Here is a 16,223-nt window from a genome sequence, read left to right as displayed (position 1 = left end):
CCACTCTGCGGTTGTGGTTATGCCTTGCGGATACCACTCCCTTGTATTGACATCATCATAACCGTCGATGTCCTCCCACGTAAAAGCTGACAGTTTGTCCTTAACGCCGGGAGAGGAATCTGGGTTGTTGTGATTGGTTTTCGCAAGGACTTGCTTGACGGACTTGATGGGCAGGGCCTTATCGAGGTCTTTGATAATGCCAGAGTAATCACTTCCTTTGAGTTTGTAGTCATCCACAGTGATGTTTTCGAATTCCGCGACCGCTGGTGGCAGCGCGCAGAGAGCTGCCGCTGTTGCTAACAGTAGCGAAGACAAGTTCATCATCCTTCCTGATAGCAGATGTAGAAGGGGTTGGAAAATGGATTCTTGATTCTACATCTTTTGGGCAGGACGACCTCGGGATGGTCAGTTTTAAATACGATGATGTATTCCTCAATGTGTTGATCGTCGCCGCCAATGACGGTTAACTTGGTCATCAACTTCCAAGTTTCTTCGTGTATCTGCGCATTACTGCTCATTATTGTGCTGTGCAATCGATTTGAAGCATCTAGAAACACGGATTTGCGAGGACAACTGAAATTGGTGCTGGGAGCGATTCACCTCTCTCGTCTGCGCCTCGTCTTGGCTATTTGCAGCGTGTTGGTGAGCATTTGGTAATGTCTCTATTGGCGGATGGCCAGAAAAAGCGGGTTGTGGGGGTACGAGGTTTCAACAAGTTCTGGTAGGAGAATGATAGATAGAGCACATAAAATATACGGCTTGTATTTAGTTTACAAAGTTGTATGAGAAAGGTTTTCATAAACTAGTTATATTTACACATGTAATTCATATTCTATACTATAGCTTTTTTGAAAAACAAAAACTGTACAATATATAGATTAGAAGGGAATTCAAATTATCATTTATAAATTACTCATAATGATGTGAGGTTGAGATACGAGCGTCAAAATTTGGTAAGCTGTATGCAGACAGTACAGCATCTGTAATAAAATACAACTTGTAAGTTTAACTTTCACAATCCTTTGCCAACTCAAAACAACCACACGGGACCATCAACGCGGTGTTGACAAAGGAGTGAGGACAGGACATTCTCCAGGACAGCCCAATGTCGTATTTGCGTAGTATATGACGTCGCTATGTCTGCAGACGTACTGACTACCACTGTGCCTGAAATAGACGACGCGTCAAGCGGCCTAGACGATGAAATCGCGGCTCTACGTGCTCAGAGTTAGTTCTTCCACTCCCCTGGTGGTTGTTTTTATGTTGTTGCCACTGACCGCAGTCATAGTCCACAGCCTTACCAATCGCAGACAATTTCTTTCATCAAGCCTCCTGTCTACAAATCCAGTGCAAGATGCGCTGCGCCAGCATGTCCCGTCCGGGTTGGAAAAGAATATCGAACCCGTCATTCTCAGCAGCGGAGAGCACGCGCGGACCAACCACCATCGTATGACATTCTCTGTTACATCCTTTCCTTTCAAGGACCCTTCACCCCATGCAACATCGCCCAACCTACTAGGTATTCGATTTGACATTTGTACGCGCCATGGAAAATTTGTTCAACCATACTATTTGTTGTTGAAACACGTTGACAGGCCAGAAAAGAAGATTCTCCAAGTACATCGCCATACCATTCCTGTATTCATACCATTGAATCAGTTGGAGCGAAAATACCTTCCTGTGCCCCAAGGCACCAATGAGACAGATTCTACGAGTACAAAACCTAGGAATACTCCAAAGCAGGACTTACGCAGCCTCGTGCGGGAATTGCGGCGGGAACTTGTCGCATGGCACTTACGCTGTGATGCTCTCAGGTGGCTCCAAGAGGAACTTGGTCTCCTAGACGAAAGCAACCAGGCCTTATCATCACAGCCTAGTACGCGTGAAGATCAGCTGCCTGCGGATGGCTTGGGTATTGTATCCGTTTCTGCAACGGCTGTCGAGGCGAGATACATTCGCATTGAATGGCGAGATGGCCGTGTAGGTCGGATAAAACTCTCTAATAGTGGATTTGTGGAGCGCGCTATTATCATTGGTGATGAGGGGAGAGATAAAATGACAGAAAACTTGCTGACAGGGGGAGACGGGCGTATTGAAAGTGTTATTGAAAGGCTACGGGGTGCCGTGATGCCGGGATGAGTAAGCCATACATCGCGGATGGTTCCGAATAACTGACGTCTCGACCCTGTGTCATTGTCATATATATCTGACCTATCGCCCACTGCAATTCACGCTAGTTGACTAGTCTCCATGACTTGCACTAGGACTTCTGATGGTGAGGATCTGTCAGCTATGGCAACCCATCTTATGGTGTTCACTGCGAAGTACCCACATACTATGGCGATCATGACCGGCCCTTAATGATATTCAGTCGAAATGCATTCCCAGAATGAGGTGGCAGCATTATGCTCTGCATATTTGCTTATAGGCAACTGCAGTATTACTTTATTCGAATCAGCCACTATCGATCATCCAAAACCTGGAGCTGGCCTTGACTCGAAGAGTGGTCCGTATCCCGGATTTGTTCGAAGGTTTAGTTGCTTGGTCAGATCGTGAATTTATTGCCAGCGGTAATGCACGATTCTCATACTCGAGGGAGTTGGAGTTTAGTATGGGAGAGCAATTGGAGTTAGAGATCTAGGCCTCTGGAGCGATACGAACCGGGAATTTGCTCAGCCATTGCGTATGTCGCTAGCAAGAACAGATAAATGCCCTACTTTAGTTTTAGCAAAAAATACGTGTACATGCTTTTTATGATTACGAGGTTTACTTTTACTTTTGCCCACGCTTACGGTTTCATCCTTATTTTGACATGCGAGCCGGTGGAAATGTATAGTAGATACTTAGTAGAGGCTGAAGCGAGTATAGATGCAACCCACTCTTTCTCCTTTTCGATGCGCCGATAGACTCACCCAGCCTGGGACGAAGTTTCGTGTCAAGAGAAGAACCGGACAGAGTGGGTTGGGCTGATGAAAAATCAACATTCGTATTGCCCCGTGGAGATAGAGACGGAGAATTAATTATTAAATAATAAGAACAATAACTATATAACGTTAATAACAATATCTACAAAATTTGCTCGGCAGCTATGTTTTTTTTAAGGCTAGTTTAATTATTCTCGATTTTATGACCTCGAGAATCGCGCGAACAGCTAGGTCTAGATACAACGACACGGCGGGCGGGCGGTGTGACCAGAACCTTGATTCGTCAATAAAAATGCCAGACCGCGATTGAACATGGCGTGCATATTCTCGAAGGTTCAGACGCCATTAAGCGCTATGGATCTTATCCTAACCCCGCGCACGCCCCTCTCTGTGCATAAAAGGACTATAGGATCATATTTATGGGGGGTTAAGTAGCTGTGAACTTTTAGTGGTATAAAAAGGTTTAGAGATCGGACCGTAGCTTTGTGTCGATTGCAACGATTAGTTAACGAACAGTCGTTCAAGCATGCATATTTCCTTGTTACCTAATAATCGGAACACAATGACCAGCTTGTGGAAATCCTAGAAATCTAGAATTTGAACTCGTACGATTCTACTATGCGTGCAAACTGGTAGATTAATCAAGAGTATTCCCCCCTATTCAACTTCGGCATTTTGATCTGTGTCGTTAATTTATAAATTATGCAAGATCGCAGGGGTGGGAAAATATCTTGATAGATATATTTCCGAGTGCGAGTCCAGGAACCTGGAAACGTGGAACTTTGCCGGTGGGTCTAATTTTAAGCTTAAACGCTTAAACTAACCCCTGCAGGCACGACACGGTTTAAGCTTCCCAACTTTTATTTTTATTTTCGCGTGTCCCGTCCAGTTTCCACGCACCAGTTTCCACGCAATCAGGCGACATTATTGAAAGCAAACGTGCAATTTACACTGAAATTTCTTTGAAAAGGTTTCGAGACGTAAAATATTCCCCAGAATTGAAGTATATTGCACGGTTTGGCTAGTGAAGGAGAATAAGACGAAGAGGAAGAAGGCTGGCTGTTCTCCCCAACTTCGAAGGGGATGGGACTGGCAGGGATGATCATGGTTGGACACAAAGGATGGGGAGTTTGGAGGCTTTCACAAAAGCGGATTCAAATCCATTCCATGGAGCTAGAACGGGCGCATCTCTACATTTGAGCTAGTTTTTTTTTTTTTTTTTTTTTTTTTTTTTTAATGCACACCTTGCTATTTCAGGCTGTATAATGTTCATGTACTAGAAATTGTCTGCGAAAGCAGATATATTAACTTCGTTTCTATTTATTTCTCTTTCTCTTGGCGCCTTTTCTTTGTGCAATACATAAAAGGACTGGTGGCGCATGCAGAGAATACATAAATTGAATCACGATACTAGAAGAGGGAAGGAGGCAATCACCGGTAGGCAGTTCGTGCTATACAATTTAAGAAAAACTGGGAAAAAACAAAAGCAAAAGAGAAGATGAAATTATAAACATGCAGCAGAAAAATGAGGGGTATCAAACTGGCATCAAATCGTTAAAACAGGGAGATGTCGGGGGAAAGAAATGAGTAGAATTTATATGCGGAAATGGGATAGAATGGAGAACAGTGTATGTGATTGAGTCATAATAAAATTGGGCCGGCAATGACTTGGGCCTGTGGAAATCGGGTAGTGTTGGGGATCGACAAGAAAAGTGTGAGCGACAACCAAGGTTGGTATCTGAGAGGCATATCGTTTCATTAAGTTAAGATGAATTGCCATTTTCATATTCCTCTGAAAATGAAATGACTGGCAACGGAATATAATAGATACCCGTGTCGTTTTCCAATCTCTTTCTAACAATTGCTTCTTCAAGCATCCACCTTGATTTTAAGTGTTGTTCTCGACTGAGAAACCACATACTGGCAACTGTGGTTTCGTTATTACAACGGCTGACAAGGTTCTGGAAGTCTTTTTCATTTATATCGGCCACTTTGCTAGCTTTCTTCTCTTGTCTCGACATTGTTTCTTGGTATTTCCGTTCCTGGGTATCTCGAAGTACTTTGATCTTTGACATATGTAGAGTATCCATCCTGTCCCGTTCGCGGTACCTTTCGAGTAGATGGTCCCTGTCTTTCTGCGTGACATGGCGGTGGCGCGGCTGGATCGGAGGGGGGTCTTCCATGTCATTATCCAGGAGCCAGGATTGGGGATGCTGGGGACTGGCAGCCAAGTAGCCTTCCATATGGTGGATACGAATTTCTAGCGTTTGTCTTTCTCGCCGTAGTTCCTCAACTAAGTCAAGCTCCGCATTGAGTTGAAGTTCTTCAAGTCGATTCGCTTCTTGAATGCTCTACAAGTGTAAAAAGTCAATATGACAGTATAAGCAGGTTGAAAAATCAGAATTGAACACTAACCTGATCATCTATGTCACGTTCAATTCTCTGATGTTCTCTTCTCTTCAAAGATTTTGACTCTTCGTGTCTGAGATAAAGAGACTCGAGAGTGTCTTCTTTGAAAGCCAAATGTCGATCCCGTTGGGCCTCCTGAACACTGCGTAACTTTTGCAGTTGAGGACAATTCAAAGTCTCCATCATAGCAGGATTATCTTCTTCATTACTATGGTTTATTGAAGCGCTGTTATTATGTTGCGGCATCAGTTTGCCCAATTTCGCCTGTGAGCACTCAGCTTGCAGGCTATCAGGGCCCAGAGGGATTGGCTTGGTATCGAACCACGCCGGAGAAGCGGGCGATTGGACGGCTGCCGCAGAGCGCCTTCTAAAATGTGGAAATTTCCCAAAAGATAGTCTGAAATTACTAAACCTCACTCTTTTCTCACAACTACCCGGCCGGTTTCTCGAAGACGATAAACTCGATCGGTGAAATTGTCGCGGTCTTGACAACGCCGGCAGAGTGCATGGCTGCTCCAAAACCGAACCGGGCGACGTTGGGCGCGTAGAAATGGACGTAGTTGAATACATGCTGCTGGCGATCTCATTGCTTGAAGATAGAGTTGGCGGAGAAGATATAACATTGTTATTTCCATAACAATAACTTGTCGAAATAAGAGGAGGAGACCCGATGTGAAAGTGAGAAGACGAAGCTGGAAAATAGTTCGCATATCGGGATATATCGAACTGTGGATGCATATCACTGGAAATATCCAAACCAATCTCTTGGGCTATACCGATAAGCTCTCTTTCCACGTCTTCCTCCATTTGGTCAGGTGGAATTTGTAGAACAATTTCATGGTATTGGCGTTGGTTGATTGATGGAGAGCTGCTATATTCGAGGCTGTTTCTCATGAAAGATTGTGGTAAGTTTTCTGGAGTCGTTGCCGCCGCTATGTCCATAGCTTGCAATCGAGAGAGATACGCCCTGTAAACCGAACAAGCGACCCGCGACGGCGCGGTGAGCCAATATTGGTGATGGACATCAGACAGGGACAGGGATAAGAAGATAGTTAACCTGCGGGGATAATTATCTGGCGGCAACCGGTTAGCCCCTCGAACCCAGAGTGTATCAAATGCACTTGAGAAGGGATATTAAAGAAAATCTAGATGAGATTTGGCCTGAAACAGAGTTTGGAAAGAAGAATGCGAGCTGCAAGCTGCAACACACAGGTTGGAAGAAGTTTAATCACCGTGGAAGACAGATGTAGCCGCCGTACTCCGGCATCTCCACGTGATCATCAGCAGAAAAGGGGGAAACCCGAGGCTCCGGCCCGAGCTTAGTGGACCTTCTTGCGGAGTTTGCAAGCGGGCAGCTTACGGATTGCGGCTGAATGGGCCGGACGAATTGGCTGTCGGCCCCCGACTTGGCGTCCAGCCACAGGGAAGTTTTAGTTAAAGCTACGCCTGGCTTTTAAGCACTGCCCTATCCAGTTTACCAGGCTACCCCCGAAAGCTATTTGGGTCCCATTTGCTAGCATGGTTGAGGGTTTCCTGTGAACCCTAGCCTGATAACTTGTTTGGATGGACGGAGTGCTGCTTACGTGGTAATGTGCCAAAAATGCAACCACTGGTGCCAATATTAATGCTATATGGTCCATTAATGTTCTTGTCCCTCTTGTTTAACAGTTTCCCCTTGACATCGGTAACGAGGTGTGGTTTTTCACAGTCTTACTATATATCAGTTCAAAGTCATCAAAATTATTATCTCAAATGAAACTGAAGACCATCAGTTGTATTTGATCTGCTCAATCAAAGCTACATAGCATGTGAATTTCAATTATTCCACTACACATCATATTGAGATTAGAGGGAATAACTAATTCAACTTAAGTCGTGCCTCAAGCCAGCCGATGATACGACGCTTAATAATACATGACTCAGCCGTTCCACCATAGGCTCTAACCTTAATTTGATGTCAGGTCAAGCGACCAAGATCGCTACCTTCCTTCATTACTATAAATGAGGATAGTAGCTCAACAACCACTTAAAGCTGTGGCGTATGTTGCTATTTTGCCATTCTTATTCCTATTTTTGAGCTAAATATGTGCTCAAACTGTTTTCCATTTCATTGAAACTGTTCTATTTCCCATTTCCTACCACTCGGCGTTCTTCAGCCATCTCCATCATGGGCCCTCAACCTGCGGAAATGGATCCACATTTCACCGTCTTCATAAGGCTACCATTTCCTAGAGGCGACTTTGTAGATCCTCCTGCGGTATGTCTACTTAAATATACATTTCTTAGGATTTTTATCTGATGGTTGTCTCTAGGTGGAATGGAGTGTTTCTAAAGACCATGCTCTGTGGGATATCCTGTCACGGCCTCCGAAAGGCAATGATATTGATTGTCTGTGAAATCTTTGGTCATCATTCTATCCTTTTCGCGAATTCTAACTAACCTTATGACGATCGGCAGGGAAAGGATTGTATGATTTTTTCATGGCCGAATGAATTGGGCGTATCTAACGCAGTACAGGGCGGAACATTTTGGCGTGACTCTACCGTTCCTTCTTCAGCAAGCAGCTTGGCTATATGACAGGCAGCTATCACAGGTTAGAGCTCAGATACGAAAAGTTGGAAATCCTCATTCTGCTGCAAATTCGCCAGTGCCCCAATCGATGTCCGGGAGCGGCGCGATTGGTGGGCAACCTATGAAGAGAGCTGGAAGTGGCGGTACGTTATATTGAACTATCAAGTAGCTCTTATTTGCACGTTTACTAACTGAGGCACAGCGTCAAGAGACCTGTCAAAATTGTCGATACGCCAAAAGGAAGGACAATCCGGGAAACAAGATCCCAGCGCACCTCCTACGCCGACCCACTCCAAAGGTAAGTTCCAGCAAAAAAGGCATATTTACTATACACTGATATTGACTACTGCTCTGCAGCCCCCATGTACCCAACTGTCTCACCAATGAACCCTCCGATTCAGGCGATGGGCATAAGATCCCAATCACCTCGACAGGCAGCACTTGTTTATGCAGACTCCACCGGTCGCAATCAGCAATCTTTGAGAAAGGAAGCACGCACGGTTTCTTCACCTCTTACATCGCCCCCATTGGAGCAAGACATCTCACCAGCTAGCTCATCTTCCTCGTCATCCTCTGACTCCGGAGCCGAAGAAACAACAAGACGAGGGCCTCCGTTCGCAAGATTTGGTAGATTTTCTGTCCATCGGGGAAGTAATAGTATTGATGAGGATGAAGAGGACTCACCGGCATTTTTGCCTTTAACCACACACCATAAGTCATCTATACAGGAAGCGGGACATGACCCTAGCGCAACTCTTCGGCAGGAGCCAGAACTACCCGGCCATCCACATGCCGGTTCGGCCGACACCACTATTCCTTTAATCAAGACGTCTGCAACAGAATTTTCAGCCAGCTCGGGCAGCTCAGAGCCAGCAAGTAGCGCAGCGTCGAACGAAAGACCCCGGCCGACTGGCCACCCCATCAATCCCGACCGGAGGAGAACTGCGGAATTGGCTCGACTCAGTCCACGCCGGCGTGCAGCTGGCCGAGAGGGAAGTGATGGGACGCCCAGCATGGGCAGTAGCTTTAGCGATTTGGATGGTGCGCCGTTTCCTCAACAGATGAATATAATATACTCTTGTGTTTGTCGGTTCGCTAACTACTATATCCAACCCGCAGACGCCAGCTTAACACAATCTGCACTCGAAGAAGCTCTTCTAAGTACGATGCAACGTGGTGGAGTTGCAAGCAGGATGAGCACAATTAGCCAGGCGCTCAAGAGCAGATATTTGTAACATAGCCCCCCGTAGTACCGCTTTATTGCCACGTACATGTATTGCCTGAAAATAGCTGCTCTTTTATTAGATTTTAGATAGGCTTCACTGAGTCGCAATGAAAGAAAACCATGAATCACGTGATGTGTAGTTTCAACATGACGTCATCTCAGCTTGGGGGTTCCAAGGCAAACTTAAAGTTTCATCTTACCCAAGGGCCGTCCACAACATAACAACAGAACAGAACAATCGGACTGCGAATCTATTTGCACCGGTCGCATTGGACCTGAAGACATTCAATTGAGCTCGGTACCAGGCTATTCCGGCGTCAGCCCACCCGTGCCCCTCATTTAGGATCCCAGGAGGTTGGAATCAGGCAAGCTACATTGCAGAACGTGAAAGAAAGGCAATTCTCAACTCAATTTTCAAGGAATGACAAAGAGTGTCAGGGTTTTTGGATTGAGATTGCGGTCAACTGAAGGGTGGTTACATGGTTTCTGCTGAGCTGATTGAACGCAAGGCCTGCTAAGGATACTGTACGAGTATACAATTTTACTTCGTTGTTCGATTTTCCCGCAAGTGCATTGCGAAATCAACCCATTAGTCGCTCTTTCCACCCTTCCTCCAACTCTGCGGAAATGGCGCTCCCGAGTGCCAAAGTAGAAAACGTCCCACGTACGCTCGCGCCGGAGCCTGATTATTTCAAAACCAATCCTCCGCCTCGGGACCTCGAAGCGCACGCGGCCCAGGTCCAAGAATTTGTAGATCTCCATCTAGCTGCAAGCAGACGGGTGGTCCTCGTCACCTCCGGTGGGACCACCGTGCCCCTTGAAACCCAAACGGTGCGGTTCATCGACAATTTCTCCGCAGGCACACGAGGGGCCACATCAGCCGAATACTTCCTCCAAGAGGGCTACGCGGTGATATTCCTGCATCGCCAATTCAGCTTGCTTCCGTACTCGAGACACTATAGCCACTCGACCAATTGTTTCCTAGATTTCATGGACGAAGCCGCTGCGCCACCCTTGTCATCTCCAGGCTACGATGAAAATAACCCAGACCACGGCGCGATTGTAGTCCGCCCAGAGTACCAGGATGAAATGCGCAAAGTACTCCGCCAGTACCGCTACGCGAAACAGAACCAGCTCCTCCTACTCATCCCCTTTGTGACAGTGACGGAGTATCTGTACGAGTTACGCTCACTAGCGACAATCATGCGACCACTGGGCGCCAATGCGCTCTTCTACCTCGCCGCAGCGGTTTCAGACTTCTTCATCCCCCGCGATCGCATGGTCGAGCACAAGATCCAATCCTCAAACGAGGTGTCCACGCCCGCTTCCCAACCAGCACAAGGCCACAGCGTCATCCCCGCCGACCGCATCTACACAGGCTTCAATGACGCGCAGCCGCCAACCCATGGCAAGAAACTGATCGTCGACCTGGACCCGGTGCCCAAATTCCTCCACAGCCTTGTGAATGGCTGGGCGCCACAGGGCAGTATGGTTGTCAGCTTCAAGCTGGAGACGGATCCGTCGCTTCTGATTTCCAAGTCCGAGCAGGCGCTCAATCGCTACTCGCATCACCTCGTCATTGGTAATTTGCTTTCCACGCGCAAGTGGGAAGTTGTGTTCGTTTCTCGGGGCCCGGATGGGAAGATTTTGGAGCATTGGTTGCGGATCCCGAAGACTGCGGCCCCACAGAGCGGTTCGAAGAGGCTGAGCTGGAATACAGTCCAGCCACGACAACATCAACCTGTGACGGAAGGTAAGAAGAGCGACGTAGTTGTGATGACGGCAGATGCCAATGCGGGCGAGATGTTGGAGATTGAGAGCTTAATTGTTCCGGAGCTGAAGAAGAAGCATTCGGCGATGATAGAGACAGTTCTTGCAAAGAAGGAGTAGATGTATTTGTTTCTCACTGATGTCGATGTGTATGCAGGCGGTTATGGGCGTTTTATATTTTCAACTATATATATATATATATTTGAATCGTGGCGAAGTTTCGCTACTTTTTGATAGACATATCCCAAGATATAAAACCAGTAGATATCGATTCTATATTAGTTTCTCAGTTCTAGATATATTATCTGCATAATTGTATTTCGTACAGTAAAAATCGTTTTCTATGTAACTTTACATAGTGACTTTGGGTGATATGAAAGGGTAGAAACAAGTTCTAATAGGTCAATTCATTGTGAAAATAGCGAAATCATTGTCTCTTCAAGTCAGAGATTTTAATTTTGGCTTCTGACTACACTCTCAGTGGCTGGCCTTTTTTCATTTTGACATCACCATTTGGTACTATCATTAAATTACAATTTTGAATATGTATATGGCTACGGCTGCGAATCAATGATAACTACGGAGTAACGGAAGCCTGAATCGAGCTTAGTCCCTTCAGGAACACCAAACAGTGGCAGTTGCAACTCAATTCCCTAGAGAGATAACACTAATAATAATTGGCCCATAGGCAAAAAAAAGTATTAAACACTTTCTTTTCAATTTTAAACCCACACACAACAACCGCGGTAGCATACTCTAATCAAGGGGTGGCGCCGCTGGATCTTCCATACACTGATCGACTCTCATAATCCTCTTTCCAGTATTCCTGGCAATCTGGATAAAATCCTTTGTGTACATCACTGTATCCTTGCTGAGGAAGTGCATCACCACCAGGTCACCCCCCTTATCCACGTCACGCTGGAATGCCTCAACTTGCTTTTCAGGGGTGGGTGAACCAACCCACAACCAGTCTTCGATATCGACACTCCAGTTGATAATCTGAGGGTCTTTAATGAGCCTAGCGAGTCGCTGGCGAGTGCGTGCTCCAAGGATGCCATATGGCGGACGGAAGTATCGACCTTGGGAAAGTTAGCCCCATTCGTTAAAGCTGAGTCGCGAAGGGCCAGTCGGTCAAGGCTCTGTAAAACTCACTTTCGAATCCCAGCTGCTCTCTTACTATCTGGATGTTCTTAATAATGTCCTCATCGATTTCTGCATCAGTTTTAAGTTCCTCTATCCTATCTGTTTGTTAGCAATGGATCGCTAGTGGCAACTGACGCTTACCTCCCGAGGAAGTAACATACGGAGGATGCGACCATGAATGAAGCGCAACTTGATGCCCATGTGCCAACATGTCCTTATATAGATTAGTCCACCCAGAGTTCGGAGCCGCCAGTCCATTCCCCACTGTGAAGAACGTCGCATTGATTCCCTCAGCGGTCAGAATGTCCATCATCTGTCGCCCCAACTCCAGGGAGCCATCGTCAATACCAAACGCGAACGAATTCGGGCGTTTGCACCGTTTCCATAGAGACCCGGTCGGTAGCTTTTTGGGAGCAGGGAAATTTTCGGGTCTTGTCGCAGTGATTTCCACTTTCGATACTTTCAATTTTTCGTCAAGATAGAACCCTTTAAACGAGACAGACAAAGCACGGGTATAATCGATATTGAAATGCGAGATAGGGATATAGACATCATTATCTTTCATATATCTATGGGCCTCTACATCATCCCATGTTTCTGGGTAGGGGTTTTTGAAGGCATCGCATTGGGGATTATTTTGGCTCAAGGAGACGGTGAAATGGCTTCCCCCCTGGCAGACAATGTGTAGATACATGTCCTTATACGGATTGAGGTCGTAACAGGTGCTCGTGAGCTGGGTGTGGAAGTTCTGGTCGGCATTGGTGGGAGAAAATTCCACGAAGCCGTAGCCCCACTCCACGGGCATGTCTTCACCACCTCCATGCCAGGCATCCAGGTCGTTGCGCCCTCCATTTGTGAACGTGTCGATCACAAGAACGGAATCTTCCCCTGGCTGGGCGCGTGGAATATTGGAGGCGCACGTAGACCGCAGGAAGAGTGCAAGACATATTCCGCGGTTTGTGAGAGCAACAAGGTTAGCGAATCTCATTCTCGATGGCAATACCCCTTTTTTCCTTCTGTTTTTTGTTTGTTTATCGTGGGGTGTATTGGTGATTCCAGAGAAACGGCGTGGACGGTTAGAATGTTTTTGGAGGACGTGATCAATGAACCCTGAAGCAGTGAAGGGATCCTATCAGCAGTACTTAGATAGCTGCTCGCCGAGCTGTATAATATGAAATACGGGGAGGTAGAATATCCAGGCAAACAAGAACCAGTTTGTATATCTGCGCATGTCAAGCAACGAAGGCAGAGAACGACCACGGACACGCCCGGCAGGAGGCTCTTCCCCTCGCTGTGGTTTACAACAGGCTCCACCATCGCCATTTCCTGCATAAAAGGTATGTGTGTGTAAATGGCGGAAGGAGCAGCAGCTCTTCAATGTCGCAATGTTCAGTCTGTGTTGTTTTGGTGGACTTGGTGGTGTATCAGGAACTTCGGGTTGATACATGTCTCCCCTGATATTACAGTCCAATCGGGAAAATCAGGGATAGCCATCTTAACTTAGATTCGCCATTTGTATAACTACCCAGTCTAATCCACATAAGTAGCTACACTCCCTCTCTCATAAGAAGATTCCCTATGGGCGAGGCGCAATTGTGAACACAAACAAAGAGAAAGGCAAAAAGCTCCCATTGCCAGTCCACTCATGAAAGAAGGAAACGAAACCCTCCTTCAATCGGCCTGTGAGTTGTGTTGCAGCCGTGTTGCAGCCGTGTTGAAAGAATCCAAATCAGAACAGAAAGAGGACGTAAAATCAAACGCAAATTGTCTAAACCATACCTCTCCCGTACTCGCTTCAAAAAACCTCCAAAAAATTCCCCCAATATTTCCTCACCTCTTGAGAAGACAAAAAAACGGGGGGGGTTTGAGAGGGTGTTGTCAGCTAATTAGTTATCTCAAGATCGCGGGGATGCGTTACCCTTCAATTCCGTGGCCCGATGTGGATATAAATCGCTCGGAAGCGAAAGACACGTCTACCAGCCAATGCTAGGATTCTCGGTGTTCCACCCTGGCGCTGCTTCTGGCTCAGCAGAAGTAGCGGTTGGCGCAGGCCCCCATCCATCCCCCCCAGAAGCATCCCCCCCGTCAGTTTTTTCATCTTCGTCATCCGTATCGTCGTTGAAGCGAACGTCATCTCCCTCTGGTTTCTCGGACTCGAGGAAGTCAGGCAAGGGCTGCTTGCACTCTAACAAGATCTTAACTAAGTCCGCTGCAATGTCGCTGTTACGATCGTGGTTGTAGAAAGAAGTAGCGAGTCCTTCGTTTCCGATACGGGCAGTGCGTCCTGAGAAAATTTAAATTAGCTTAATGTATCCCTCTCTTTCTTCTTCTTCGCCTTTCCGTGATGACATACCGATTCGATGGATATATTCCTCAATTCCCCCGTGAGTGGCGCTGGGCATGTCGAAGTTGATAACATGCATGACGTTTTTTATATCAAGGCCACGCGCAGAAACACCGGTAGCAACCATGATGGGAGACTTTGCTGTCTTGAATGCACGTCTACACATTCTACAATTAGTGACTCGAGGTGTCTCGAGGCCCCTCGGGCAAAAAAAAAAAAAAAAAAAAAAAAAAAAAAAAAAAAAAGAGAGAGAGAGAGAGAGAGAGAGAGAAAGAAAGAAAAAAAGAAATTGTGAATCCAAAACAACTTACAGGGCATCTTCTCGTTCGCGCTGGGTACGGTCAGAATGAATAGATGTACTGGGCAGGCCCATATTGTACAGGTAATCGTCGATTAGGTCGGCTTGGGTCTTCGTATTGACGAAAACAAGGGTACGGGAAGGGGGCATGGAAATAAGCAAGTCGTAGAGGGCCTGCTTTTTCAAATGGTCTTCCGCGTAGACGATGTTCTGGCTCACATTCAGATGGGCGCTTCCAGCACGGCCGATGCGGATACGGACGTGGTCCGCCGCAAGGAATTTGCGGGCAAGTTCACGACAACCTTTATTGAAAGTCGCGGAGAACATCATATAGCGATGATCTGCATCTTCGTTGGTATCTATACTCATTGTCAGAAAACTCCTGCATTAAGTAATTATCCTAGCTTGTTTCGTATAAGTACCTCCACCAGACATCAGCTTGCTTAGTTCGGTTTCCCAATCAGAGTGAAGCATTTCATCCGCTTCGTCAACAATGGTGTACTTGACACGATGAAGAGAAAGGATGTGCGGCTTCTCCATGAAGTCAAGAAGACGCCCTGGTGTCCCGATGAGGACATCGCAACCCTTTTGGAGTTCAAGGCGCTGTTCACGCGTAGGACCACCGCCATACACAACACAGGGCCGCAACATAGAACGGTAGCACAAACGGCGAGCTTCGTCAAAGATTTGAGTTGACAATTCGCGGGTTGGGACAACAATAAGGACTAGAGGCTCCGCACGAACACAGTCCAATGATTCGTTGAACCCATTGCCCAGGTCTGGACGGGGAGCGGCGAGCTTCTTTGCCTTTCCCATCAATTTGGATAATACAGGTATTAGAAACGCGGCAGTTTTGCCAGAGCCTTACTGCGTCAGTAACGGGGATTCTCGAGCTTAGGGTTAGAAATTGGCTTCTTACCTGTTTGGGCCACGGCAATGAGATCGTTTCCGGTCAAAACTGCTGGAATGGCGTACGCTTGAATTGGTGTGGGAACCTTATAGCCACATAGTTTGATATTCTCACGCATAACCGGATGTAAACCTGCTTCATCGAACTGGACATATTCTCAGTAAACCTTTCAACACGGAAGACAGAAGGTAGCTTACGTTCTTCACAGGATCGGGTTGATGGGTTGTTTCTGCCGTAACTTTGACTTCACGAAGGCTAGTGACTGTTAGTATTGACAACAAAATGATGATTTCGGGAACCGACAAAGGAATTCGATACTACTTACCGATCGAACTTGTTCCCCGCGCGGTTCAGATACTCATCGTGGAAAAGCATTTTTTCAAGCTCCTCATTCCGAGGACCCACATCGCCATACTCCTCCTTCCACTCGTACTTCGCGGCATTGGAAGCTCACTCAGGGAGATCGGTTAAGCCAGCACCCTCACCAGGCTTTGGATCCGCATTGTACGTGTCATAATCGTAACGTTGAGGCTCTGTTCCAACCCTTTTGGCCGCGCCAAAGCTGCAGCCTCTCCTTCAAGTTATTTGCAGAGTCCGCAACCTGGTCGATTGCCTCTGTCAGTTTCTGC

General features: G+C 46.7%; 6 protein-coding genes across 6 annotated transcripts; 3 read left to right on the top strand and 3 right to left on the bottom strand.

Annotated features, from left to right (window-relative positions):
• Positions 1 to 67: 67 nt before the first annotated feature.
• On the top strand, positions 68 to 2,361 carry HCAG_07272 (predicted protein; the record flags this gene model as incomplete). Its single annotated transcript, XM_001537800.1, has 7 exons — positions 68 to 92; positions 337 to 404; positions 552 to 721; positions 1,097 to 1,227; positions 1,289 to 1,980; positions 2,112 to 2,139; positions 2,246 to 2,361. The coding sequence occupies 7 exons, from the start codon at positions 68 to 70 to the stop codon at positions 2,359 to 2,361; spliced, it is 1,230 nt and encodes a 409-aa protein (XP_001537850.1).
• Positions 2,362 to 4,565: 2,204 nt separating this feature from the next.
• On the bottom strand, positions 4,566 to 5,841 carry HCAG_07271 (predicted protein; the record flags this gene model as incomplete). The annotated part of the gene is made up of 4 exons (XM_001537799.1): positions 4,566 to 4,598; positions 4,880 to 5,275; positions 5,340 to 5,700; positions 5,768 to 5,841. The coding sequence occupies 4 exons, from the start codon at positions 5,839 to 5,841 to the stop codon at positions 4,566 to 4,568; spliced, it is 864 nt and encodes a 287-aa protein (XP_001537849.1).
• A 1,659-nt stretch (positions 5,842 to 7,500) lies between these two features.
• HCAG_07270 (predicted protein) lies at positions 7,501 to 9,139 on the top strand (the record flags this gene model as incomplete). The annotated part of the gene is made up of 6 exons (XM_001537798.1): positions 7,501 to 7,590; positions 7,646 to 7,725; positions 7,851 to 8,047; positions 8,107 to 8,202; positions 8,262 to 8,945; positions 9,024 to 9,139. 6 exons carry the CDS (start codon positions 7,501 to 7,503, stop codon positions 9,137 to 9,139), a joined length of 1,263 nt encoding a protein of 420 aa, XP_001537848.1.
• Positions 9,140 to 9,756: 617 nt separating this feature from the next.
• Positions 9,757 to 11,019, top strand: HCAG_07269 (conserved hypothetical protein; the record flags this gene model as incomplete). The annotated part of the gene is made up of 2 exons (XM_001537797.1): positions 9,757 to 10,882; positions 10,916 to 11,019. 2 exons carry the CDS (start codon positions 9,757 to 9,759, stop codon positions 11,017 to 11,019), a joined length of 1,230 nt encoding a protein of 409 aa, XP_001537847.1.
• A 636-nt stretch (positions 11,020 to 11,655) lies between these two features.
• Positions 11,656 to 13,030, bottom strand: HCAG_07268 (conserved hypothetical protein; the record flags this gene model as incomplete). Its single annotated transcript, XM_001537796.1, has 3 exons — positions 11,656 to 11,978; positions 12,052 to 12,111; positions 12,184 to 13,030. 3 exons carry the CDS (start codon positions 13,028 to 13,030, stop codon positions 11,656 to 11,658), a joined length of 1,230 nt encoding a protein of 409 aa, XP_001537846.1.
• A 985-nt stretch (positions 13,031 to 14,015) lies between these two features.
• On the bottom strand, positions 14,016 to 15,969 carry HCAG_07267 (hypothetical protein; the record flags this gene model as incomplete). Its single annotated transcript, XM_001537795.1, has 7 exons — positions 14,016 to 14,326; positions 14,396 to 14,544; positions 14,698 to 15,043; positions 15,107 to 15,547; positions 15,604 to 15,739; positions 15,792 to 15,849; positions 15,920 to 15,969. The coding sequence occupies 7 exons, from the start codon at positions 15,967 to 15,969 to the stop codon at positions 14,016 to 14,018; spliced, it is 1,491 nt and encodes a 496-aa protein (XP_001537845.1).
• Positions 15,970 to 16,223: the final 254 nt, after the last annotated feature.

The sequence above is a fragment of the Histoplasma capsulatum genome, genomic scaffold (assembly GCF_000149585.1).
Source record: "Histoplasma capsulatum NAm1 scaffold_8 genomic scaffold, whole genome shotgun sequence".
Taxonomy (NCBI): domain Eukaryota; kingdom Fungi; phylum Ascomycota; class Eurotiomycetes; order Onygenales; family Ajellomycetaceae; genus Histoplasma; species Histoplasma mississippiense.
The sequence above is the reverse complement of the archived record's forward strand: the minus strand, read 5'-3'. Positions and strand labels throughout refer to the sequence as shown.